Source organism: Blennius ocellaris (assembly GCF_963422515.1).
Source record: "Blennius ocellaris genome assembly, chromosome: 5".
Taxonomy (NCBI): Eukaryota; Metazoa; Chordata; class Actinopteri; order Blenniiformes; family Blenniidae; genus Blennius; species Blennius ocellaris.
The window spans coordinates 16,234,228-16,260,412 of NC_137654.1; the positions used below are offsets into that span (position 1 = coordinate 16,234,228).

Sequence of the window (26,185 nt, forward strand, 5' to 3'; positions counted from 1 at the left end):
GTGCAGGTCAAGCCAAATACCTGACTGGCTCTTTTGGATTTGTGGGAGTCTTTGCGTTCAGAGGCCATTTGGTTCCAGACGGAAGCGTCCCTCCTCAGCTGCTCCTCTGGCAAGTGTGAGTCTCTCTATTGATGTGGATAAAACAAGCTCTTTGATCACTTTCCTCGTCACTGAGCTAAGGGTAAGGCTAAGGGTATGCCAGTGTTATGGCAGTGTTATTCGAGCAAAGTTAAACTTTATGAAGCTCTTTAATGGACCAGTAATGATCAATCCATTTACATGGCTTATGTGATGTGGAGCAGAAAGCAATTTCAACGTGGAATATGCACAGCGATGTACATATTCAATGGTCAGGAGGCACCTTCAGATGCAAACTGCCTACCCTGCAGTAAAGAAATGCGCCTTTCTAAAGCATGAATCAGTCAAGAAGCATTAATAGGTAAATTACACAATGTGCTATGTGTATTATATTTACATGCGTTTCACAGAGATGACATCATATGCAATCAGAATGTTATGAATATTATGTTATAGTTGCTTGAAACAACTTTAAAAATGCCCCTAAATATAAAAACCACTCCGTCCCAACACACTAGCTGGCTGACATTACTATACCTGCTCTGCTCGTTTCATACGAGACAAAGAAGAGTCTTTCTATAGAGAATGAAGGGAGAGACAAACATGAAATAGAGCTGCATGATGTAAGTGAACCTCGGGGCCATCACATCAACACAATTCTTTTTTTCCCCCCAATAAATGACACACAGCTTTACAAGATGAAACCAATGGAGCAATGAAGGCAAATAAATTGCACAAAGATTGGAAAAAAGAGTGAAAGTAAGAAAAAAATTGCAGAATAAAAGTGGTCTACAAGTTGTTGTTTTTTTATGAGTCATTCCACTGGTACACGGTGCTGGGGGTTGACATTCACTCATTTGCATGTTTATTTTCTTTGTATATAATCTCACCTTGTCATCTTGGTAAACCCCCGGTAGCTGCCAGTAGTGAGGCTCCTGCCCCAGGTAGTCAAAGTTGCTATAAGAAAGCTGAGTGCCTTCAGTGGAAACCTCCACAGTGAAACCGGTGGAGATGCGATTGGTTCGCTGACGGTTCACCAGAGCAAATCCTTGAAAGTTCCCTGGAGAAAACACTGAGGACACCTGCAGGACAGGAGAACGTTTTGATTCATGAAATTCGAACGCAAATGATAAAGTTAACCGGATGAACGTGAATTGAATAAAAGATTGATCATTCAACAACGTGTTAAATTATTATATAATTACAACAGTGTTCACCTGTGTGAGGCTTGCTCTATACATTCATGATTTTAAGTCACTCTGGAAAAGTTCGACGTGCCAAGAAACTAAATAATCTTGCATCAAAGTACATATTTTTACCCTCAGAGGTGACTGTACAAGTCAAACAGTTGCTCAAGATCAGTGTTCTGTCCTAGAAACTCTGCTGCTGACCATCGAGGAAGTAAGAGAGAGTAGGATCCTGGCAAAGATGGAATCCATCATGGAAAACGTCTCTCACCCCCTCCACAACACCGTGGGAACTCAAACCAAGCTCTTTCAGTGGAAGACTGCTGCAGCCACTTTCCAGGAAGGAGCACAACCACAGCTCATTCATACCCGCTGCTGTGTATCTGTTAGACAGCAGGAACTGAATAACAAACTGCTTAACTGGCACTCTTGCACTGCAAATATTGTAAATATTAATACTACAGAGTATGTATATATTCTCTTAATGCAACTATCCTGTCTATCTTCAAGTATCTCTTATCTTATTTTATCTCATTTTAATACAGTCTGTAGTTACTTTTTTGAAAGATAGTGAGGATTTGGTGTCTTTTGGTTACTTTTGAACAATTAAGCCTTTATTAACACAGTGGTTGTGATATATCAGCTGAGCTGTCAGCACTGTCCAATTCGCTATAATGACGGATTTAGTCAGAGTTATTTGATGACAGATGATGTAATACATGAAATATGAAATAAATTCTTCTTTCGAATTAATGATTAACTGAAAATACAGCAACAGACATAACTTAAAATATTCTAAAGAAACAGCTACATTTTGTAATTCTCAATTTCTAGATATTTTAAAGACTGTCTGAAAAAACATTAATGAGGCATTATCATCAAGTAAGCAATAGTTTAGTGGAATAATAACCATGCAGACAACAGCTTTAGCCAACAATAAAGCCAACAGACAGCTCAGTGAGAAGGATACATGGAAACATCTTTAGAGCTCTCTCACAGAGTAACAGACAAAGCGGCAATCATTTACTGATGGATACAATCAAAGTAGCAGTAAAGTTTTACTCCCTAATCTGCTTGTTAGTGCTAACACTATGACTACATTTACGGTGCAAACATCCACAAAGACTTGAACGATAATGTCCTGGAGCTGGAAACCCTTCAGCATATTTACCAGGTCTCTATAGTAAGTAGAACTGGAGCACTGCTGAGTGACGCCCATGCAAAAACAGGACAAGCAGCCATCTTTGTTTTTCTGGTCGAAATGGAAGGTTCCAGGTTTACAGCTGGAGCAAGATGGTCCTTCAACATTCATCTGTAACAAAGTGGGAAGAGATATAAGCACTAAGGTGATGAAAAACCCATGAAGGTGAAAATTAGCAGGTGTAAACACAATCCTGTTTCTTTCATCACCTTGCAGTGGCACACACCACCATTGCATCCATCGCTTCCTCTTTGGTTACAATTATAGCAATTACCTGCCAGAAAACAGCAGAAACAAGTTATTTCACCTGCCAGCTCTCTATTGAAAGACAGTGTTACATTGTGAAATCCACATCAACCAAAAATGTTTAATCTTTCAACCTTCTCTTGGGATGAAAAAAAGGACGGAAGATGGAACAGTATTGTTCATTTTCCTGGATGACAGAGCAGAATTTACCGTTAATGTCATTGCCAACAGAGCATCCCTGTCCAAGTAAAGGATTGCCAGTGTATCCAGGGGCACATCTAAAAAAAGAAAAAAATAGTAAACATTGCGTGAAACTAAATATTTCCAGTCATAAAGGATGCAACTCTTAACAAAAAGAACAATGAAACAGGAAGCCGGGGGAGTCTGTAAGAATTGATAAATTTGATGAATCGTGTCCTTCAGGGAGTTTTCTGAAGCCGAGGCAGAACTCGACTACAAACAAAGGACTGAATGATTCAACAATCCAGTAAGTGTACATTTCTGCAATAAGCACTTGACTTTTATCCACATGACCAAAGATCACAGACACCCCGCCTTTGAATTTTATACTAACAGTTTTCCAGTGAACAAAGAAAGTAATGAAGCCCTGCTTGCACAGGAGATGGATGAAGCACAGTCCCTACTAAAAATTCAACAAAGCTCAGATGTTGATTCTATCCCTCGTAGAAGTTTTGAATATCTTAAACTGGGAAAATAATTTTTTGGAGAAACAGATACATCAGAGTATAAAAGCGAAAAATACCAGAAAAAAAAACATACCACCAGAATCAAAACAGTTAAACGAGAAGGGTTTTTTGATGACAGAGCTGAAAAAGGGCAAACAAGGTCTGATGAGTGACAGAACAAGAAATGCTAAAAAAAAAAAAAAAAAAAAGCCGAAACAACATTTTGGAGCAAAGCAAAGAAGTCCACCAATAACTCAAGCACAAAAGCCATTGCCACCAAATAGAGAAAGCTGATCCAACCCCAAATATGTGCAGATTTGCCAGATAACAGCTGCTGTCAGTCTTACCTCACCTGTCCCCTGGCAGGTCCGCAGGTCAACAGCCAACACAGAGGAATTCCATGCTATGAACTCGCCTTGAGAAACTCTTTTTCAAACTATCTCCTCTGTTGTACAAAAGCTCATAAAGGGGGTTTTTAACTCAGTCCTTGCAGTCCCCGTGTTGCTTTATAGATTGGACACAAATAGATAATTCATGGGTGAGCTAAAAGATACATCAAAATATATGCTGGCGTAGTGTGAAAACTAGCATTGATCCAGAACCAACCAATCCAGCCATAAGCCTTCTGGTCATCATACATTTGTATAAAAAAATACCCAAAACGAAAGCATGATATATTTTTTTTTAATCTACTGTGGACATTCGTACCCATCATTCAATAACCCACATGCTCTTATCTTTGGAAAATACCAACATCTGACCTACTTGGATAAAACAATCATGCTCCTTCGAAGCTATTACAAAAAACACAATAATCAATACAATAGCAGTCTAGGTGCCTGGTAAATACTTGAAGTCATCAATGCTTTGAGCTTTTTTGATGTCCAATGATATTTCCAACATTTCTACCATAGGAAAGTATTTTTTCATAGAAACAGACCGTCAGAAAATTTAAATTCTAAAATGAGCAGGCCAGGGTATTGTTAACACTATTATGTTAATGTGTCGACATTACACCCATTAAATTCCATACACTCTAACAAACGGATCAATATGTTTCCCCTGAAAGGCACAAAAGTCAATCTAAGAAGGAATTACATGAAAATTCAGGAAGCCACCGATGCCAGTCAGCAGCATCTTTTGCACTGAAAACATGACGAGCATTTCAAGACAGTGATCAGGAAGATATTTCAATATGGACCAAAGCAGTGAACCAACGCTGTCACTCAAGCCAAGGCACTACATTGGTTAACAATGATCAGTTACGGCTCCGTGTGTACCTCAAAAAGTAGTGTTGCTGAATAATGAAGGACAAGAACAGAATGTTACACTGCTAGGTTTGTTCGCATTACATAGGTTATTTATCCTCAAAATATTTACAAACCCAAAAAAATCTTCATAAGAGAATAACAGAAGGCACTCATACTTAGTCTGAATGTTAATGCAGGAAAATAATAGATTTGCAGTTTGAACTTTTAGCCTTAAACTGAAACCACCATCAGCACCTTGAATATAATGCATCTTATTGTGGCCAGAATTTATTCAGCACAAAACACATTAAGCATACACAATACTTTTCAGGACACCATCAACCAACTGAAAATATAATGACGTGAATGACTCATATGAGATTTTTTAAAAGGATCAAAACAAACCATTTGGGGTCAAATCTGAGGTAGTCTGGCCGCAACAAAACAGACAAAAGTATACATTTAACAGGTACTAATGCCAACCTATGTCTTCATAGCAGGTTTATGTGCAATGGTTGTGACAATATTGTGTCAGGCAATATACTTTCAAAGCCATTACTATCAGAATCAGTATGGCAATGCACATTTGGGAGGTACCTCTTCGAAAAAAACAAAACCAAAAAAAAACACTGTAAAATCAATGCCTTCATTAAATTCCATTAGTGTTATCATAGCAACAAACATAAATATCAGAGGACCAAGATCAGACATGAAATAAAATAAAAAACAATACAGTTATCCCTAGCTATCAGGGATGATTTTAATAGGAATGGCCAGCTTTCCCAAGACAACATGAAGAGATCCATCACTACTTTTCTTCTGCTTTGAAGACTGATAATCTCCATTTAGGATTTTCAGCAAATCCAAAACAGCAGACTGAGAGTTTGTTTTCTTTTTATGCTGCAATTTCTTATTTCGTTTCTTCACAGTTGTAGTCTTGGTTGGAGCAGGAGTTGATTTCCTTTTCACCGTTGTGCTAGACTTCTTCTTTGGTGTCACCACCTTGGTTTTAGCTGGCGTTGTCCTTTTACTAGTCGTTTTGGCCTTCTTGGCCACAGTAATAACCTTTGTCGGCTTTCTGGTTGTGGGCGTGTTTCTTGCAGAGTTTTTTGTTGTGTGAGAGAGCAGCTTATACGAGTTGCGTTCTGATTTTTTCTCAACGTTGTCAGATGAACCCTTTTGTGCATTTGATTGCTTCTTGGAGTTCCTTTCTGGAGAGCCGACACTGTCCGGAGCTTTCTTTGGAACAGATGCTTCTGAACTGTCATGTCCCTTATTTTTGGTAGGTGGTGTGGAGTCTCTTTTACGAGCTTGGTCTGCTTGTTTTTGCAGCTGAGTGCGTGCAGGCTTCGATTTGTGTGATGGTGGCTCCAGTTGAAATTTAGTGATGGTCGCCTCTTCTTTAACTTCCTTTGGTTTTGTTTGCCTTGGCTGTGAAGTGTGTTTAGCTGTCACAGCAGACCCCCCACCCGCTGGCCTTTGCGTTTGAGACTTCACTGCGGGCTGAGATGAGGACTTTGAAGTGGCCCTGGGTTTACTCAGGGTGGTCTTCAGTTTTGTTGTTGATCTTTTTGGAACTTGAGTTTTGGATGGCCTAGTGACGGATTGGAGCTTTGTGGTGCTTTTCACTGCCTTAGTGGTGGCTGCTGCTTGGGATTTTCTCTGCCGATGAGCTGTGGGTTTGTTTGAAGAGTAACTTGGGGTAGGTAAGCTTTTGGGCACCGTCGCTCTTCTAATCAATGGCGTTTGAGTAGGTATAACTCTGACGGGAGGTTGAGGTGTTGGGTATGATGGGATTTCCAGAACTGTGCTGAGAGAAGGCAGGACCCTCCGTTCGTCGGTTGAGCGCGAGGTGTGCCTTGCACGTTTCATCTTGTTCATTTCCTGAGCCAGAGCAGTAAAGCCATCAATTAGTATCTCCAGCCGTCCCTCCAGTCTGCTCAGACGGGCCTCCATATCGGTGTAGCTTTTCTCCAGCTCACCCACCTTCTTGCTCTTCTCTCCGGCTGACTGCAGAGCTATCAGCTCCTTCAGCTGAGAGCTGAGGACAGTCTGCTGGTTGTCCATGCTCCGCAGGCTCTCCTTCATATCCAGCGTGTTGCTTTCCAGCATGCTCAGACGTTGGTTGAAGGTGTTCAGATGGATCCGGAGCAACTGCTGGAAGCTTGAGTGTCTGCTCTCTGGGCTGGGTGTGAAGCGTGGAGGGAGTCTGGTCACCACTCTGTTTGGGGTGACTGAAACAATGTCTGTCCTGCGGGTCGTGTGATGATGAGATGCAGTTGACAACAAACCCCTGGTTGGTATGATAGTTGTTGCAAATGTAGTAACTGGGTATTCAAAGCCACTGCTTTCACGGTCACCATCGTCACCATCATCACCATCGTCACCATCACCATCATCGTCGTCATCGTCATCATCTCCACTGGCATCAGGTGACATGTCTTTCTCCCAGCTGAAGTTGAATACTGCTTCAGCTCCGCATCCAACAGGCAGGAAGCCCTCATTGTGCTTGTCCAGGAAGGGGTCCCCACAACTGTCTGCAGATGGCATCTCTTCTCTTAACATCAAAACAGCAAAATCAGGACACAGGCAGAGATTTCACATCATTGTAAAGTAAATTTTGGCTTTTTATTCCCAAGTCACCGCCACATCTTTGCCATCGGAGTGACAAAGATTCATTAGCCAGACAGGAGTCCTCATAAATGCCAGATCTACATTTATGACCCGGAAAATACCTTTGTTCTGTGCAAAAACAGAAAACATGTGAACCCGCACCTTTAATGTCGACTACCAGCAAAGCGCAAAGCTGAAGCAGGAAGCGACCTTTGAAAAGAGCTGTCGAGATCAAAGCAAAGAACAGGAGAAAGCAAAAGTAAGGTCCAAAGCTACAGTATGAGGTTTTCTCGGGACAAGTCATTTATTTTTCTTCTTTCTCTAACAAACAATAAAACCAGAGTGATGACATTCTCAATACCACCAAAGGCCCCTAATCCAACAACAAGAGCACATTATTCTGCCACGGCAGAAATAACCTTACTTTTTGCAAATCAGCGCAACCACAACAACAGTTTTATCCATCAGCATATCTATATAAGTCAGGGCATTGTACAAAACTTCACTGGTGTATTAGAGATTGGGTGGCACTGAGTTGCATCTCCCATTCCTCCTCTAACACCACTCAGCCACAACCGCCATGAGGAAGAAAAAAAAACACAAGAGGGATGCAAATCACACACATGCTTATATTCCTGTCTTGTGAATGAAACCAGTGGGTGCCGCAGCCAGCCCCTCCCAACCTTGCTGTAGGCCAGCCAGGTGACCCCAAACACCTAGCAGTGTCCAGACGACTCTGAGAGAAAGACAAGAGAGGAAGAGGAATGGCAGAAAGAAGAAACAGAGAGGAACCTACCTTTCACAACGTCGGCCAGTGTATCCAGGGGGACAGTTGTCACAGGTTGGCTGACCGTCAGACTCCAGACGACAGGTTGAAGAGAATCTGTGCCAAAAAACAAAACAAAACAAAACAAAACAAAAAACAATCCAGGAGGATCACATATTTTAACTGGTTTTACCTGATATAAAATATAAAGTCAGATTTAAAATGGCTTGACATAAACTTACTGGTTACTGGAGCTGGTTCCAGGACAAGGGCAGGGTTGACAGGCCTGAGTGCCACCACTCAAAGGGTTTCCATAATAACCTGCCTGACAGCGTTCACATCTTGCCCCAGCAGTGTTATGGAGGCATTGCTTCAGGTCAGAAGAGACACACAAAGAAACACATATAAAGAGGCAGTGAGGCCCCCAGAACAGTTGGATATCCAGTTCTCGTGTTTCCACATGTTTGGATTTGCCAAGACATCATCATCAAGCACATTCCTCTAATACATTAAAATAGTTTCAACGCTGCTCCTTATCTAAATTGATAAGGAGCAGCACTGAACCTACCAAACAACTGCCGGTCTCGGGGTCGCAGCCGCTGGCGTGGCCATTGCAGTCACACCTCTCACACATGCCCAGGTAAAGGCCGGAGCTGGTCCGCGTGTAGCCCTCCTCACATTCCTGCAACGGCAAAGAAAAACACCTCAGGTGAGAGACAAGTGATGACAAAGAGGACTACGTCTTTGTTCCACTGCAGCAGGGAGACAGACTGTAATTATCATCAAAGACCGTAATGGAAAGACTTTATTTTTAACAAGCTTAGGCATATCTGTGAGGGCCTCACTTTCTGTCTGGTTTGGACTCAAAGAAGAAAGCAGTTTGAATTAAATGGAAATAGTTTAGCAGAAGAAACATTTTCAACCAGATTTGTTTCTCTCAGTTAGTCATGGGAAAGGCCAGTTTATAAAGCACAAGAAAGCTGAAAACATTTAGGCCAAATTTTGAAAAAACATGAATTTCTTAATTTGTGAAAAAGAAAAAAAAAAGTTTTTTTCTAGTTTTTGCTTTGCAGCAGACCTGACTTTCAGCATTCATCATTCTTTAGAAAAAATGTGATTGCAGACTCCTTCTGCGTGGAGTACACATACTGCCTCTGTGCATACATGACTTTTCTCATTTTGGCTCCTATCCAAGATCCAAAGATGTACGAGATTAACTGATGAGCCTAAATTGCCTCAAGGTGTGACAGACTGGCAACGGGTCCATAGAGTAGTCTGCCTTTCTCTGGTTACGAATGGCTCAACTCCTTGCAATACATGACACTACAGTGGTTGAAGCATGCATCAAAGATGAATGGATCGTTGATGGCTTTTGTTTAGGGTCAGGTTACAGAGAAAAACATAAAAACTCATACAATTTGTCTAAATAAACAGGATAAGTGAGATGATTTGTAAAAAGACAGCAATGTGGGAAAACAACAAGAGAACCTTTTTTGTAATGAGATGTTTGTTTTTCACTCTCTGTCTCTATCCTCTCTTACTATCCCGCATCAGATCACTGGTACAAGTGTAAAGCCTTCATCTCGGACTCGAGGATCTGTAGAATTTGTTTTTCTTTCCACTGTCGACAATGCGTTCTTAAGTGGAATTGTTGGCTTTTGTCTGTAGTTTGTGCCATGTGATGGGTATATTGTAATTGGTGCTAAAAAATACATCAAAAAAGAAAATTTCTTATACTAAAGCCTCAGTAAATAAAACTGGTGGGAGACGAGTTTATGAACACTATAAAAACAGCAGGCATCTCTGCTAAAGGCTGTAACTTTCCTTTTACTGTGTTAAATAAAGACACAATCATACACAATGCAAACCATTACGGAGGTGTTGATCACATTGCTTGTGATCTAATTGATCTAGAGTGATAAACTCCCTTTAGGATTTTGCTCATTGTGGGAGAAAGGCACAGATATAGAATTTTTGAAGAAAGAAAATGCACTGAATGGATAATGTATATTTGTTTGCCCATTCATCAGATACAATCCTCAGTGACTGGGTCTACTTCTAAATGTGCTCATCAGGCCCTCAATGTTTTATTTAACTTTTTTTCACATCAAAAAGTACTACACATTTTTTGTGGATCAAAACGACCAACAAAACATTTCAGATAATCACATTGGGCTATTAAAAAAAAAAGAACTTCCCCTAGATTTCCATCGACAGTGCATTTAAGATAGTGGAGGAATATATGGTTATTGAAATAATTATCAGTAGGGCTACTCAATTGTAATTTTTTTTTTTTGATGGATGTTACTATATTCAATAATTTCATTTCTTTATGGCATGGTAAATTGAAGAAAATATTGGAATTCAGCAAAAAAATCAATTATTTCCCTAATTTCCAAAATTGCTATTATTTTCATGATATTTCTTTTCATATTATAATCATATTCCCTGTTACTGCACCCGACTGATGCATTTATATTAATATTTTCTTTTAATTTGGCTTGAACATGTGCACTGTACAGATGGAAGGATGGATGGATTCTACTAATGAACTTTAAATATCGAGAGGACGGAAATATCCTTTAACATCACCTTGGGGTCAAAGTGTGAAACTTACACATATTACAGTTGAGTGCCTGATGAAGAGTTAAGGAATCCACACAAACTTCCTTAAATTGAAATGTTTACCTGGCAAGATGGGCCTCTGTATCCTTGAGGGCAGGCACACTCCTCCACCTCTAGAGCGCGCTCATTTCCAGTTGAGTGAGGAACTGCGATATCCATCTTGATGTCTGAGATGCTGTTTTACACACATGAAAATAATAAAGGTGTTTACAATATTATACTAATTTGCAGCTGTTTTGAATGTAAATGAGGAATTTGCCATCGTACCTGCTCTCAGCTATGCTGTCTACGTATGTGGCCCTTATCATAAAGACACTGACATCAGCCAGGGCCATGAGCAGGTGCTCACGAGTGCATGGCTGCCCATCAGCACGACGCCATGCAGACTAGCGGGGCAGAGGAGCAAAGATTCCGTGTGTGAACATCATCAGAGGATTCTCGTTTAACTCAAGGAATGGAATACACACCTCTCTGAAGGTCACGGTGACGGTCTGCGGGACCCGTGGGAGGGGCTTAGTCTGAGGGTAGTGCTCCAGGAAGATGCCATTTCCTTGGAGAACCACATCTGGCTGACCGTCAATCACCAGCGAGCGCTGATATGGTTCAAAGCGCACGGTGTAACGCAGCTCCCCGCCATACGCCGTCACCTGGCAGCAACACAGTGAGAGGAGAAGCTCATCTCAAGAAAAGAGAGTAGTGGAAAGGTATTTCACCCCTATGATACTGTTGGGGAGTCACAAGACATTCACGTTGGGCTTGTCTGGTAATTCAAGCCAAAGGTTCAAAGGAGGCTCAGTTGGGGGATAAGTACAGCCTTTTCACTTGACAACAAGCTGAGGCATGAGTGAGAAGGGCACAGAGGGCAGAGAAATCTAGCTCAAGTCATACTTGACAGTTTTATTTTCCTTCTCTGTGTTGTTTTTTTTTTTTTTCTCACCTTATCGCCCCTGAAGTTCTCAGGCAGGACCCAGTAGTAGATGTCTTTGGGGACGCTGGAGAAGGAGCGGTAAACAACTTCAGACGAGCCCCTCTGAGAGATGCCTTCAGAGATCGTTCTGGTGTTGGCGCTGTTAGCGAGCGAGAAGAGCTGCCCGTTCGCTCCTCCTCGCACCTGACAGACACAAAACAATACGTCTGACTGAGATGTGAACTCTGATATACATGTGTCTGCACTTCATACACTGCATCTCTCCAATCTTGCACCTGAATGGATTTGCTGATACAGCAAGGCTGAACAAACACTGAGTCAAACCTCGATACCAAAAATATCCACTCCTCCCTCTCCTATTCAGAGCTTTGCCACCTCACCTGTTCTCTGTTCCAAGAGGAGCTGGCGCACTGCTTGGTGACGCCCATGCAGAAGCAGCGCAGGCAGCCTTCGGAGTTGGCCTCTGAGAGATGGAAGAATCCTTGCTTACACTCGTCACACAGGCCGCCCGCCACGTTGTTCTGCAATACACGCCCAGAGAGAAACAGACACAAGGACACATGTAATCCAACCAGACTTGCTCAGTGGATCGCTCCACTCAAACTAATCATGGTCAAAAAATATTAAGGGAAGACGTGTCACTCATATATCACTTTTACTTTGGTTTTTCTCTACGGTGATACATTTTTTTATAAATTAGTTTCCCCAACACATATATTGACTTAAGTATTACCTATTGCCATACTCTGTTCATGTCATCATAGATTAGAGTTATGATTAGGGATCTTCATAGACGTTTTTTTTTTTTTTTTTTTTTTTTTTTTTTTTACACTTATGGAAGTGTATTTACACATTTGAACTCCAACCTCCAAATGTGGGGGCCCAAAGGGGGGGCCCAAAAAAAACCTAGAAATGTTTACATGTATTTGAGAACTAAAATTAAGTTTATGGACTGAGGTCACAAAGAGGTTAAGGTTAGGATTGTAGTCAGGGTAAATTTAGGCATTTAGTTATTATCAGGATCAGGGCCTAAATCCATGACATCAATTGAAACGCCTTACAATGATGGCATCTTGAGTTTGTTTGTGTGCGTGTCTAGGTGTGCATATGCATGTAAATACCTCCACACCAACTTTATGCATCTGTGTATGTGCATCTATGCAAATACTTCCCCTTTAGGTATTTCTATTAATCAACTGTGGAGCAGCTTAAAGTACATTTTACAGTCTTAAACATGCCGCACAGATAAAGAATGACATAACTGTGACCTCCATAGTTACGGTAATCACCAGTTCACCACACTGTGTCCATACCTTACAGCTGCAAGGCCTGCTGCTGGAGCTGATACTTCCTCTGTTATCACATTTGGAGCTGCCTGTGGGGAGATAGCAGTGGAAGCAAAATGACATGTGGACATGAAAACAGTTCCAGCTACTCTGCATACCTGAGGCCTGACAACACATACTACAAGGCTACTGTTAAAACTAACCTCGCGGTAATAATTACACATGGTTCAGTCCTCCAGATCTGATCATGCAGTTGGAGGACTACTGAGTGCAACAGATAAAGGAAACCATTGTTTCATGCCTTGTTCTATATGCATTTGATGGATATATATACTCACTGTGAGGACTGCATTTCCCATTAGGTAGAAGTGGGTTGCCTTGATAGCCAGGAGCACACCTGAAATAAAAAAGTGTTTTTACATAATTACACTTTGTTCCATTGTTTACACCCTGTAAACATTGCTTTACTATAATAATGGCAATGAACCACAATGTCTTCACTGAGGTTAAAAGGTTATTATACTAAGAGTTAAAAGATATGCTTCCGCACTTTTCACAGCGTCTTCCTGTGTATCCGGGCTGGCAGGCATCACATGTCGGCTGTTGGTCAATGTTCAGGAAGCAGGTGTCCGAGAACCTACAAAGCCCAACAACAAAAAAGCCCAATTTATCAAAATTAAGTAGCAGTAAGTGGATAAGTGGGTCATTGACAGCTGAGCTCACTCGGATATTTTAGGCATAGTTTGAAAATAAAACACTGAACTGTACAATAGCTTGGTGTATTTACAGTGCAGCCTTGTTTTTACGATGCAGGTGCATGTACCGTATTTTCCGCCCTATAAGGCACACCTAAATACCTCAAATTTTCTCAAAAGCTGCCAGTGTGCCTTATAGCCCGGTGCACCTTATATATGGACGATTGTTCTACTCAAGACTGCTATTTCACAGCTGAACAACCAGAAGCTTTTATTTTGACAACTCTAAATTTGCAACCGGATCCTCAGAGCGGACCAAACTCCACACAACACCTTAATCACTCATGGTTGCACACCAACATTCTAACAAACCAAAATAAACTAGATGAAATAATTACTCCCTAAACTGGGGAACAAAAACACAGCATAAACACAATCAACACCAAGCCCAACAACGACCCACAATAACCTCCAACAACACAAAACATGAATTTGTCGCTGCAAGGCATGATGGGACATCATGCCTTGCAGCGACAAATTCAACCTGAGCTCCTCAGTGCAGCCGATAGAAACTCCCATAATTCATTGCAGCTGTTTGTGGTGTTTTAAATGCAATTATTGGGGGTTATATTTGGTTTATGGTGTCGGTAATAATTGTGTTGTGTTGTGTTTTTGTTGCTTAGTTCATGTAGTTTAGTTTATTATTATTATTATTATTACCGGTAGTTGTAAGTTGTCAACCAGTAGTGAATAAGGTTTTGTGTGTAGTCTCCTCCTGGCATAGGCTGCAGGTAGGACTATCAAAATAAAGTGTGTGCACCTCTCTGGGTGTTAGAATCAGTGGAAAATGTAACCTAATAGCTTTGAGCTGTAAAGGTTGCTGACCACTGGTCTACTCCATGCGCCTTATACGGCGGTGCGCCTTATATATGAATGAAGTTATAAATTATGTCAATTGATGTAGGTGCGCCTTATACACCGGTGCGCCTTATAGGGCGGAAAATACGGTATATGCATCTGTTTCTGCTAAGTTTGCACGTGTATGTGGATTCCGGGTGGATGTGTGACCTTACCGACGTGAAGTTTCAGTGTACGGGCAGGGGCAAGGCTTGCAGTCATCAGGACGACCTCGGCTCGGGTCACCAAAGTAGCCGTGGCGACACTTGTCACACTGAGGGCCCTTTGTGTTGTGCTGGCAGCTCTGCGGTAACGGACAACACACTGGTCATTCTCCGGAAAAATGACGCCTCTCAAAATGAACTTGAAATTTATAGTTTGACATTTTGGGATGTGCTTGTCCTCACGCTCATGCTGTGGATTCAGTGAAATCCCATTTTTATTTCTCTACTTTAAATGTAAAGCTAGATTCTGTTGTTTAGTAGCTTTGTTTGGCAGATCTATCCTGCACGGGGTAACATGTTAACCTAAAAAAATATCCACTTTCCAGCATATGAAGGGAACAGAATAAAATAGAATAGAACATAATGTAATAGGAACATGGAAAATAGCACATGTAAGGAGGAATGAGAATGAGAAAGCATTTAAAAGCATATCGTAGTACATACTATGATACAATAACATATGTAAGCCAATAATACAATATGAATGTAGAACTGCATGTAAAATGCATTTCAAATCATCATGAGACAGGATAGGATAGAATAGAATAGAATAGAATATTGTTATTTTAATTGTATGTAATACAATGAAAAGGATTCTGAAACCAAAAATTTCCCCACAAATTTAAAAGCATATTGAGCTTCACTCAAAGTGGTTTCAATCAAAATGAAATGTTGTAATATATGTTTAAAAGATAAAGGGTCCGCTATTATGTTTTGCACATCTGTAATTTTGGTAAGGCTGTAGGGATCGATAGGAAATAAAAAGTATAGCTCTTCTCTGGTGATTTACATACATTTAACTTTAAATAGCTGGCAAGTCTTCCTTTATAAGACATAACAGTTGTAACTCTGAAATGTCACAGCTTGGCAAAATGTCTTACTTAATTACTTTAATTCTTCATTCCACTCCAGTTTTGAGTGTTTTAATATATCAAATTATACTTCTACTTATTTCACTGCTTCTTCTCAAAAAATAAAAAAGGGAGTAAATCATGCTTGAGGGAAGGCAGCTAAATAAAGAGTGAGTTAATACCAGACAGTGTCCGCTGATTGGGTCACAGGCAGTGGCATGTCCATTACAGTTGCAACCAGCACAGGTGCCGAGATAGGAGCCACCGGGGACACGCTCGAAACCGGAGGAGCACAGCTCACAAGACAGGCCCGTATATCCAGGAGGACATCTGGGAACAATAAATACAAGACGCGCTGAGCAGAGTTTCAATCCAGCTGTTTCAGTAACAAACTTTGAAGAGGAAAATTACAAAATCACAAGCTGTAAATGACCAGAATGATGCAAATAAAAAACAGCTGACTGAGAAAGACCAAAAAGTTGTGTCTTTTTTCTTTTTTTATGAGAAACAAGTAGAGTGAGGTGGATTAGATATTTTTGGCCACAATAAACCCCAGGGCCATTAAAATAACCACATTTCGGTAATCATTACAACATTTTTTGTTGTGCAAACTTCTCCAAGATATTACTGAACTAAATCTTTATTTTCACTTTATCTTTTTACATTCTTGTTCAGTTTTTACAGTCAATCAGCATCAACTCGTCAACCGATCCTTTCTTAAGCCTTTCAAGTGTTTCTATGAAAGGGTTCTTTAGCTTTTATTGGTTTTAATTTTACCTGCACTCCTCGACATCCTTTGCATGACCCCGAGTACTGAACTCCACAGTGGTGATGTCCATGACAATGTCCCTCAGTGCCACACTGACCATGTGGTTATCGTATATGGTGCGAATGTTGATGCTGTCCAGGTTGGCCAGAGTCATCAACAGCTCCTCCCGGCTCACAGATTGGCCATTGGAGTGTTGCCAGTTATCCTATAAAAAAAAAACAGCGGAATCACAGTAAATGTGGCAATGAAAGTGCTTAATCTGATGAAACATTTGCTATTTAGAAATAATAAGGTTCGACTATATTTTAGTATTTTTAAAATAAGTGAATGCCATCATCATGGGATTGCCACAGGATTGTGCAGAATTTCCACTAGTTCTAGCGACAATGATTTACTAGAACCAGAGCCTTACTTCAGTGAATTTGATCTCTTTTTGGTTGACCGCATTGGGAGGGGTGCCGCTGCCTCTGCGGTAAACAAGTCTACGTCCATTTCCAACCAGGATCACATCTGGCTTTTCCACGGGTTCCGTCAAACCACGGGCCAGAATGTACCGCACCTTGAACTTCAGCGAACCCCCATAGGAATCAATCTAAAAACAGATAGGATGATTTTTTTTTTTTTTTTATGAATATGTGGGACAATACCATCACTTAAGAAAAAAAAATTTTTTCTCAGTACCTTGTTGCCCAGGAACTGGCGGGGCAAAGTCCAGAAGGAGTCCAGGTTGAGGAAACGACGTGACAGGTCGACAAGCTGGAACTCTTCCATCTCAGGGTTAATGAGCAGCTGAGTGGAGGAGAGAGGAGGAATGCCTGGTCTGGAAGGGTAGGAGACATTCACTCCTGAAAGAGATAGGGAAATACTCACACCACTGTATCTTTAAGGGTGTGCTCACACTTTCGATACTGGCACGATTACCGCATTAGTGGAAGTGTCAACACTGCCTGCACAATGGAAGGCAGCTAACAAGTCTGAGTCACTTGTATGCAGTCCAAATCAATCTTTATTCTACAGCAATTTACTTAACAAATAAGTGCTAAATCAACAACTATAAACCTATAAAATAAGCATTAAGACATAAATGGAGTGTGAACACGCTAACAGACTCCACTGGGTGTCATTTTGGGTTCAGTGGCTTGCCCAAGGTCACATGGTTGGGATGAGCTGGGGAATCAAACAACCAACTGTGGGATTGGAAGACAAAGTGCTCTGTCAACTGAGCCACAGCCACCCCATAATGATCGAATGTTTAAAAAAAGACTGGCGTTTATACTTTTCTCTTATTTGCAGATCTACGCCACATGTGTGTTCATTCCCTAAAAGTTAACCTTTATTAAAGGGTTTTCCTGTCAGCTCTCAGTGATGGATTTCTATTAAGTGTATGTGCATTAACAGCCTCTTCACCTTTGTAGTCCTCTTCGTCAGTGAAACGCAGGCTGATCTGGTTGCGGTAGCGTCCAGTACCCTTGCAGTTCTTTGAGACTCCAGCACAAAAGCAGGGAACGCAGCGGCCATTTATTGTGAAGTGACCATCAGGACAGTTCCCTGAAGAAAACGAAACAAAAGATGATTCATTTTATTACATGATCACCTTTGAGTGATTAGAAACAGTGGTCACAGAGGGGAGTGTCAGTACCTGGATTTGGACTTGATATAAGAGTTAACACCCCATCAGGGATACCGAACACCAAGCCCTTAGCGTTGATGGCCTCACATGTGTACGCTCCCTGATCTGACTCCTTCACATCACGAATAATAAGAGTGCCTCGGCCATTCTCTGTGCTCATGGAAATCCTAGGAACACATAGGAAATTACAATTTATACAATAATAACAATTAAAATATCAACATCTGGATTGTAAGCTCTGGTCTGTAAGCTTTATGACTAAAAAAATCTGTTTTAGTCTCGTTTCAAACAAATAAGGAAATCAATAAGTAACTGTTTTAGTCATATTAGCATTTTTAGACGTTTTAGCCATATTAGCTGTTTTGGCTGACTTAGTCATGTTTGTTAGCCAATTTAGATTTCATAACCATTATAGTAGTTTTAGTAATTTCAACCATTGTAGCTGTTTTAAAGCATTCCACTCTTTTAACATTACTTGTTTCCTAATTTCTGTCCACATGTTAAACATATAGAAAACACTTACACTAAAACAAATGTGTTGAATCAAACTGAATTTAATTATATAAAGATGTTTCATTTGTCTTGGCAATTTGGAATAAAGTGACAGAACTCAGTAATTTTTAATTGCACCAAAGATGAGCAACAATCACAGAGATGGAGATTTCCTCATGAAACCCACCTGCTGCTGGCTGGAATGTGGCCCCAGTTGAGTCTCCAGGTGATGATAGGTGTCGGCACTCCAACAGCCTGACAGGTAAACCTCACCGTAGCCCCCCGGGCTGCCTGAATGGACTCTTCAGGCGGACTCGTTACAGAAGGCGGGGCTGTAAAGTGCCAACAGTTTTTAAACACATCATAAATGCACAAAATGTACAAAACGGTCAGCATGTGACTGGAATTTGGTGAACCAGTGGAGCTCAAAAATGCCTGTAAGCCAGGGGAAGGATAATTCCCCGCTATGGACGAACAATTTCCTTTTAGTTCTCAGGAATGGATGGCTGCACAAAAAAGCTCTGTGTCTCAGTCAACACATGTGAAAAGAGCCGGGTTCACAGCAAATTAGACACAGCGTACAAAGGAGGAGAGGCGAAGAGGCAAAGAGCAGAAAAGGAGGAAACCTAAGAAAAAGAGCGATGGATTGTAAATCAAGACCTTCAGTGTGACACTTACTGCAGCCATACTCATCGGAGCGGTCGGGGCAGTCTGGCTCTTCATCACACTGGTAACTGGCCGGGATGCAGGCGCGATCGCTCAGGCATTCAAACTGCTCCGGACCACACCTGTCACCAGGACGCTTGGTGGCTGTAGTGAGGAGAAGACAGAGGTCCAACATTGCACACACACATACACTAGCAGACAATCAAGAAGATGACTGGGCCGCACATCGACTCGTGATCCCGACGGCATCATATTTCACCTGCAATACTTTTGAAAACAATTTAGTGTCGATTTATGAATTTATTTATATTTGCATGTTGTAAGTTAACGTCAAAAGTTAAAAATATTGAAGCCAATTCAATACGACAAAGATATTATTTATATTTTATGTTTTATAGATCAATGACAGACGCTCCAACCAACCTTGACAATGGATAGTAAAACACATATAACTCTGATGACTAACTCGTGTAACATTTTCATCACTACAAACATGTAAAGTGTGAAGCGGTAAATGATGAAAGACAATCTCCTGCCCCCGAAGCTCCAACCCTGTAATAATACAAAACTTCATCCTGTACATCTTGCACCTAGAAATAACTACCAGAGTAATAACAGAGTGATACATCCGTACACCCAAGAGAAAAAGTGCACAATTAAAGGCATAGGCAGGATGCTTTTGAGGTCAGGATATAAAGAAGTAATGAAGCATCAGAGAGATGTAATAGATCTCAAAGACGCAGGGCGATTATTTCATTTGGATGGAGCGTAATATTTAAAAGATGAAAGTCCAACTTCCCTGAGAATTCAAGAAACCAGGAAGGAGGAGCATTGTAAATGTCTAAGTGAATATATAGCCCTGAAAGGTATTAAGAGTTTGCTTTATAAGATAATATATCTTGCTGGTTTTATCTGAGCTGCTTTAATCTGCACAAATAAGATATAAAAGGACTTACAGTCAATGCGATTCTTGGAGCAGAAGCATGCATTTAAATGTTCTCCTGCTTTAAAGCAACTCTTTACAGACTCCCAGAAGCAACGAAGACTTACGACAATCTGTCTCGTCTGAGTTGTCCTCACAGTCATTGTCGCCATCACATCGCCAAAGCTTCAGGGCACAGCGGCCATTTTTACACTTGAACTCATTTGGCTCGCAAGGAGATGGAGTACCTGTGATAAAGGAACAAGATCAATGAGGTCCTTGGAATTTGATAACTTTGAAACAAAGAGAGATTTTTTTTTGATGGTACTGTTTTAGTCTGCGGAACAACAACAAAGTGCTTTCTGTGTGATTACATATTTTGCCTGAAAACACTCTCGAGGGGACAGGATCCAGAACTGATTGACAGTTTCACAGCCGACCGAAAGCGAGTGCTGCTGTTGGTGCCGAGGAGACGTATATTAAAAAGAAATTGAATTTCCATCGATGCATTTTTGAGAGGAGGAAGACTCATCTAAAACTTGGCATTTCACTGGAAGAACTAAATTGATGTAAACATTTGACAATTATTTGACACACAGATCAAGCTATAACTGAGCTCCAAGCTCATATACACGATATAAAAACTGGATTTTTTTTTCATTTTTATCTTTTTATTTCAAGGGAATTTAAATTCAGCACTTAGTACTGTGCATTTTATACACAATACTATACTTTCAAGCGTGAGTTCCACACAATGCGTCGGTCTTCTCCGAGAATGAGCTAAACATGATGCAGAGAAAGTGGTAAACAAAATCTGCTGTATACTCGTTTTGATTGGGGAAAATATAACATGAATGGCTGAACACTGCGTCGAGAGAATGCAGCATATGACACGAATTTGCTCCCGCTCCATTCCTACCGCTGGTAATTTATGGCTCCAAGCCTAGGAAGGAGTGAGGTGCTGTGTCGGCAGAAAAGTTAGACAGACTTGAAGTGATATTCAACCAGTTTGAGAGTTCCATTCTGAGAATCCCTTTATGTTGCTTTACCGGGGCAAATCCCCAAAACTATTTTGCTGGGGATAGTGCTTGGTACTGCCTGGCTTTAAATGCCTCAATTAAAGTGTGTTTTCTTTTCTAGCAGAATGTCCATGTTTAAGGTGGCATAACTCACCGCATCGGAATTCATCGCTTCCATCGGAGCAGTCTCTCTCACCATCACAGATATAATCTCGAGGGATACACTCTCCGCTTTGGCAAGTGGCTTGATCTGCTCTGCAGGGTCCGGGTGGGCTGGGTGGGCGTGGGGGCTTCTTAGAGGTGGTGGTTGTGGTGGCAGGGGTGGTAACGACTGGGGGTACAGGCCGTTTCGTTTCTAAAAACAAATTCTGGGTTAAACTGGCCGAAGGTGAGATACTTTCAGCTGGAACTCAGTTAATGTGTCACGTGTCAAACTACCAGGCAAAAAGCCGACCATGTTATGAGCTGCAGGCCAGTCGAAGCAAAGCCACTCACCACAATTGATCTCATCACTCATATCTCTGCAGTCTGGTCTGTTGTCACACAGGTATTCCAACAGGATACATGTCCCGTCACCACATCTGTGCTCATCTGCCATGCAGGGTCTTGTACTGGGGGTTACTATGAAAGATGCAGAGGGGAAGCAGGAGGGAGGGAGGGGGGATGTTGACGGGTCAAAAACATGCAAGCCCACACTAGAGTGCAGCCAATACACTAATGTAACGTTGTACTGAAGCACAAAAAATGCACAGTGCGAGAAAAACTACACAATGGAGCCAACTGTGTGTTGAAAAGATACATTATTGGACCAAATCACGAAACAGTTTCTGGAATAAGACCATGGAATAGACCAGAATAATCGATACACATGAAACAAGAATGACAAGGCGAGAGTGAACAAAACAAGCTACACAAACTGATCTCTCAGCCAACTGGCATGTTGGTTCAATTAAAATTACTAGTAGAGATACTCTGTAAGTGCAGTTATTTCAAACAAGTGGGAACACCATTAGGACTTTGGTGTGCACCGCAATAAATATGCCAATACCTCTTAGAAAACCAGTCTTGGATGACTTCTTACTTTTAGTTCAGAATGTTACAAGTAATGGAACTGTTGTTTACTTGCAGTACATATTAATTGTTGTGCGTAACATAGCACATTAACGTAGCATTTTCTGCAAAAGTTTTGACTTCTTTCTCCGAAGTTTTGACTGTATCTTCAGCTGGTGAGACTGCCATCACTAAAACCTCACAACTGCATCGAGCCCACGATTGTTGTCAATCATAAAAGCTCTAGAACAGGATATGTGTATGTCATAAATGCATTAAAAAAGTGGTCTGCTTATATCTGTCTCTATAAATATGTCCAGTTAAATCAGGGGTCTATAGCCTTTTCACTCTAGCTTTGACATAGTTATACTTAAATAAACAGTGGTTAGCACTCTCCTTCCATTGCGACAAGGTTGTGGGTTCAAGTCTGTGCCTTTCTCTCTGGAGTTTGCATGTTCTCCCTGTTGCTGACGTTTTAAAGAGGGCTACCCATGATTGATATACAGGTTATTTTGTTTTTGTTGAAGTATGCTTGAAGGAATTAAAAAAATAAACCGTATATGTGTGGTTGGTCTATCTGAAAGTAAAAATGCTCTATATATGCTAGATAGTATATATGCCAAGATATTATTCATTCATAAAATGTGTTTGATGTTTTCTTGACAGCGAACAACTGTGATAAAATGTGAGCAGGTCATAATTTCATAAATGAAACATCTGTTTTCAGTTCTGGTATATGAAGCTTTTCTTTTCTTTTTTTTTTTTTACCAACGCTGACTGACCACGAGACCAAGATGTGGCTTTGGTTTAAAGCCCTATTCTTTTCTCTCTTTTTTTTTTTTACATTAGTTTGAGATGTTCATTAAACTACACCACCTCAGACATACAGATTTAGACACAGACAAGACCGGACAGAGCAAATAGCCACAGACTAGATGAAACAAGGCAAGACTCACACACACACACACACACACACACACGCACATTAAGACGAGGCTGACAGAGTGGTGTGGATCTTATCGCCTCAGTAAAGGGAATGAAGTCATCGTTACAGTCCATCAGCTGCCGTGCCCGAGAACAGAGTTGTTGGAACTTGTGCGAATCAAAAGCTGGTTTAACATTGCGGTGAACAGCAGCATTCCTCATCACACTCATGCCATGCAAAAGGTCCTTTGTAGTGAGTGTGCACTACTGCACGTTGGGGACCACACTCAGAAGTCTACTTTACATCGGTGCGTCCATGCAAAACCTTGCTCAGACCGCATGACCACTGCTTGTATGCGTCAAGGTAAAGGTCATCACAACATTGGAAGTATTGCTTGCCTGTTCTTTCTAAACGCTCTACTGCCAACCTACAGTTTCTACAGCACGGTCAGCTAAGTCACCATGCAGCAGGCATGGCACAACACAAACCTGGCACCGCTATAGGCTCCACGTTAGGCAGAGGTTGAGCTAGAAACCAAAGGAAAATGTTAACAATTCTGCCTAATGTGCTGGTGGATGTTCGTTTTCTTTGTAAACACACAGTGATTTTTTGTGTAACAGGATCTGTTGTTTCATAGTTTGTTGAAGTCCTACCTTCTCCAAGCCGTCTGAACTGAAATCCCTGGACCGACGTGACGTAGGAAGCGATGGCTCCCTCCTTCACCACGCTGTACAGCACGCTGCGGATCTGTTCATCATTGGTGTTGTAGTCTGAACCCACATCCATTTCGACAAAGACATCAACGCCATCTTCTCCGATCATCTTTCTGCAAAGAGAGCAGGAAGAAAAAGACGGGTTGCCTACAAGCTGTGTGGTGTACACTCCTGACAGATCATTTGGAAGGCTCGTAAGAGTTTAGGTTTCTCTTTGGATCTCTCTCAGAGGATTGACTCACTGCTGATGTATTACTGACTACGGGCCGACTTTACAGGCTTTGAGTGGTTTGGAAAAATATCACCTGGCTCGAGTAAGACACCCAGGCAGCACACAGCTGCAAGGTATCCACTTTGATTGTTACAAGGTAAGATTTAAAAGGCTTGTGTTCTTACTTAATGAGGACCACGCTGACTGTCTGGACACCTGGAATCCTGTTGTACTCCGACTCCAGCTGTGGAGAGAAAACTAGTTTCAGTTACAGTGAAATAAACAAGCCCGGGTCTAGACTCACACGTCCTTAAATCAGAGAAAGTTATAAATAACATGTGTGAACCTTATAAGGCAATAATAGCCCTCGTGTCCAGGTCGTAGCTACTATTTAAGAGAATTTATGCCCCACGCGAACGGAACATACCGTGTCCACCACTGCTTCAGAAATCTCATTAAAGGCTGGAGAGAAGATGTCCTCGAGTTCAGGGCTGTACACCAGGGAGTCGGTGAAGTTGACGAGAGCTCTGTAATAAACTGGAAACAGAGGGAGAGGAGGAGAATCTGTCAGCTAAACCACACAATACCAGGGAACCACCACAGGCTCAGTATTAATGTTCAAACTGTTGCCGACTTTAGATAAAAACCACAATTTATTAGCAAAAAAAATAAAAAGGAAATGGGATACTGTTTTCAAATTATTTCCTTCAGCAAAGCATCTGGTTGAGTGTTACAGAATAAAAAAAAGTATGACTTTGGCTTTAATGAAAACCGCATGCAAATTGTGGCATCTATTTCCATATCTGAATGCTGGTTGAATCTGTGCAGCACTGCACCTCATAACCCTGTGGACTTAAAACATTCAAACAGTGAATTCAAGACAGTAAATCCAGCCAAAGTCAAACACACATGAGAGGAGACATGAGATCACGTACAGAAAAGGTGTTGAATCGTGGTCCTGGAGGGCAATACCCCTGACTCTCATCAGACCTGAATCTAATGACTGTGTCATTTTTTTTCTTAAAAGATAAAAATGTAATTATGAGCTACTTATTACAATCAGTTTTGTTAGTATTGTGAGACTGGTGCCATGTGGGGCCTGGAGTCAAGACCACTGGTCTTTCTGGTTAGATAAAAGCATGGGGAACTAACATGACCTCCAATTATGTTACAGTCATCCAATTTATTTAAAGTAACAAGAAAAATCAGGTTTCTCTGTTTCTTCTATTTTAACAATCACATTGGCCTACAAACAAAGCCCCTAATACATCTCTTGCTTAAGATGTTAACAAGTCATTACAAAGCTTTTATGGAATATATCATGACATTCTAAGGCTGGACGAAAATGGTGATATATGATATAAACTCAATATTTATTGAAGTCACTGGTAAAAGTGGCAAAATATGCACTTTAATTAACCAGCAGCTGCACAAAATAGTCATAAAAATATAAAGAAAAATGGTACGCATTAAAAAATACATCTTTGTAGGGATTGTAGTTCAGTGAGGAGCGAGAGGGAGTCAGACCAGGGAAATAACAGCACAATCCACAATACCAAATATTTTAGAGCAAATAAATAGAATGCATGCATGGAAGTGTAATATCTTCAAAATAAGTGCAGTTTCAACATCAATTTTAAACAGTGTTTCATGGTGCAAAATACAATGAATTGTCATTTTAAACTTTATGGCACTGCGTCATAAAAACCAATGAGAATAGGTTAGATTTTACATGAATGCGTGGGAATTTACTTGTATGATTAATTTCTAAATAATTAAAGCATGCCCTTCAATAATTTTCATCCATGTGTTTTCACACGTCTCACTGATCATTCAATGTGGAGTTTTCCTGCGGCAGGGCTGAGTACAATTACAGAAAACATTAAGAAGATGCTCTCTCCTGTTGGAGGCTCGCAGCTCCTGGGGTGCTGCAATCAATTTGTCGTGCTTGAACGTTTGGTCCAAACATGTTACTTGTGTTGTCTGCAGATTGCGTTTTTCGGCTCATTGTCGGATGGGTGAAATCAGAACTATCTCCATATCATTGAGCTGTTGTGCTTTTCTCCCCAACTTTTATGCCGTCTTTGTCCATTGCTTTGTTGCGTCTGTCTTGAGAGCAAGATACGCTGCAGGGAGGAGTGGGAAGCAGGCAGCTAAGAAACAGAGAAAAGTATCGAATCCAAATATGCATATTCTAACTAATACTATGTTGCTATAAACAATACAGTTTTGTATTTTTCAATATTGAATCTGTG

At 41.0% G+C, this 26,185-nt stretch overlaps 1 protein-coding gene across 16 annotated transcripts in view; it reads right to left on the reverse strand.

Annotated features, from left to right (window-relative positions):
- Positions 1-26,185, reverse strand: part of hspg2 (heparan sulfate proteoglycan 2) — a 111,259-nt gene that overhangs the window by 39,051 nt on the left and 46,023 nt on the right. For 7 of the 16 annotated variants that reach the window (XM_080496738.1, XM_080496739.1, XM_080496740.1 and 4 more), the window contains 33 exons: positions 24,358-24,467; positions 24,116-24,174; positions 23,660-23,832; positions 23,495-23,533; positions 21,527-21,652; positions 21,186-21,386; positions 20,141-20,260; positions 19,103-19,234; positions 18,612-18,756; positions 17,942-18,099; positions 17,710-17,850; positions 16,984-17,147; positions 16,715-16,894; positions 16,311-16,507; positions 15,716-15,863; positions 14,635-14,762; positions 13,417-13,503; positions 13,205-13,263; positions 12,894-12,955; positions 11,961-12,101; positions 11,590-11,763; positions 11,120-11,299; positions 10,920-11,038; positions 10,716-10,827; positions 8,596-8,709; positions 8,270-8,397; positions 8,058-8,144; positions 2,923-2,990; positions 2,676-2,740; positions 2,437-2,577; positions 969-1,160; positions 616-654; positions 21-125 (listed from right to left, as the gene is read on the reverse strand). In XM_080496738.1, coding sequence (XP_080352864.1) covers positions 21-125; positions 616-654; positions 969-1,160; positions 2,437-2,577; positions 2,676-2,740; positions 2,923-2,990; positions 8,058-8,144; positions 8,270-8,397; positions 8,596-8,709; positions 10,716-10,827; positions 10,920-11,038; positions 11,120-11,299; positions 11,590-11,763; positions 11,961-12,101; positions 12,894-12,955; positions 13,205-13,263; positions 13,417-13,503; positions 14,635-14,762; positions 15,716-15,863; positions 16,311-16,507; positions 16,715-16,894; positions 16,984-17,147; positions 17,710-17,850; positions 17,942-18,099; positions 18,612-18,756; positions 19,103-19,234; positions 20,141-20,260; positions 21,186-21,386; positions 21,527-21,652; positions 23,495-23,533; positions 23,660-23,832; positions 24,116-24,174; positions 24,358-24,467 — 4,094 coding nt within the window. The remainder of the gene's footprint in view (positions 1-20; positions 126-615; positions 655-968; positions 1,161-2,436; positions 2,578-2,675; positions 2,741-2,922; positions 2,991-8,057; positions 8,145-8,269; positions 8,398-8,595; positions 8,710-10,715; positions 10,828-10,919; positions 11,039-11,119; positions 11,300-11,589; positions 11,764-11,960; positions 12,102-12,893; positions 12,956-13,204; positions 13,264-13,416; positions 13,504-14,634; positions 14,763-15,715; positions 15,864-16,310; positions 16,508-16,714; positions 16,895-16,983; positions 17,148-17,709; positions 17,851-17,941; positions 18,100-18,611; positions 18,757-19,102; positions 19,235-20,140; positions 20,261-21,185; positions 21,387-21,526; positions 21,653-23,494; positions 23,534-23,659; positions 23,833-24,115; positions 24,175-24,357; positions 24,468-26,185) is intronic. The other 9 variants (XM_080496741.1, XM_080496732.1, XM_080496735.1 and 6 more) reach the window with 6 other exon arrangements.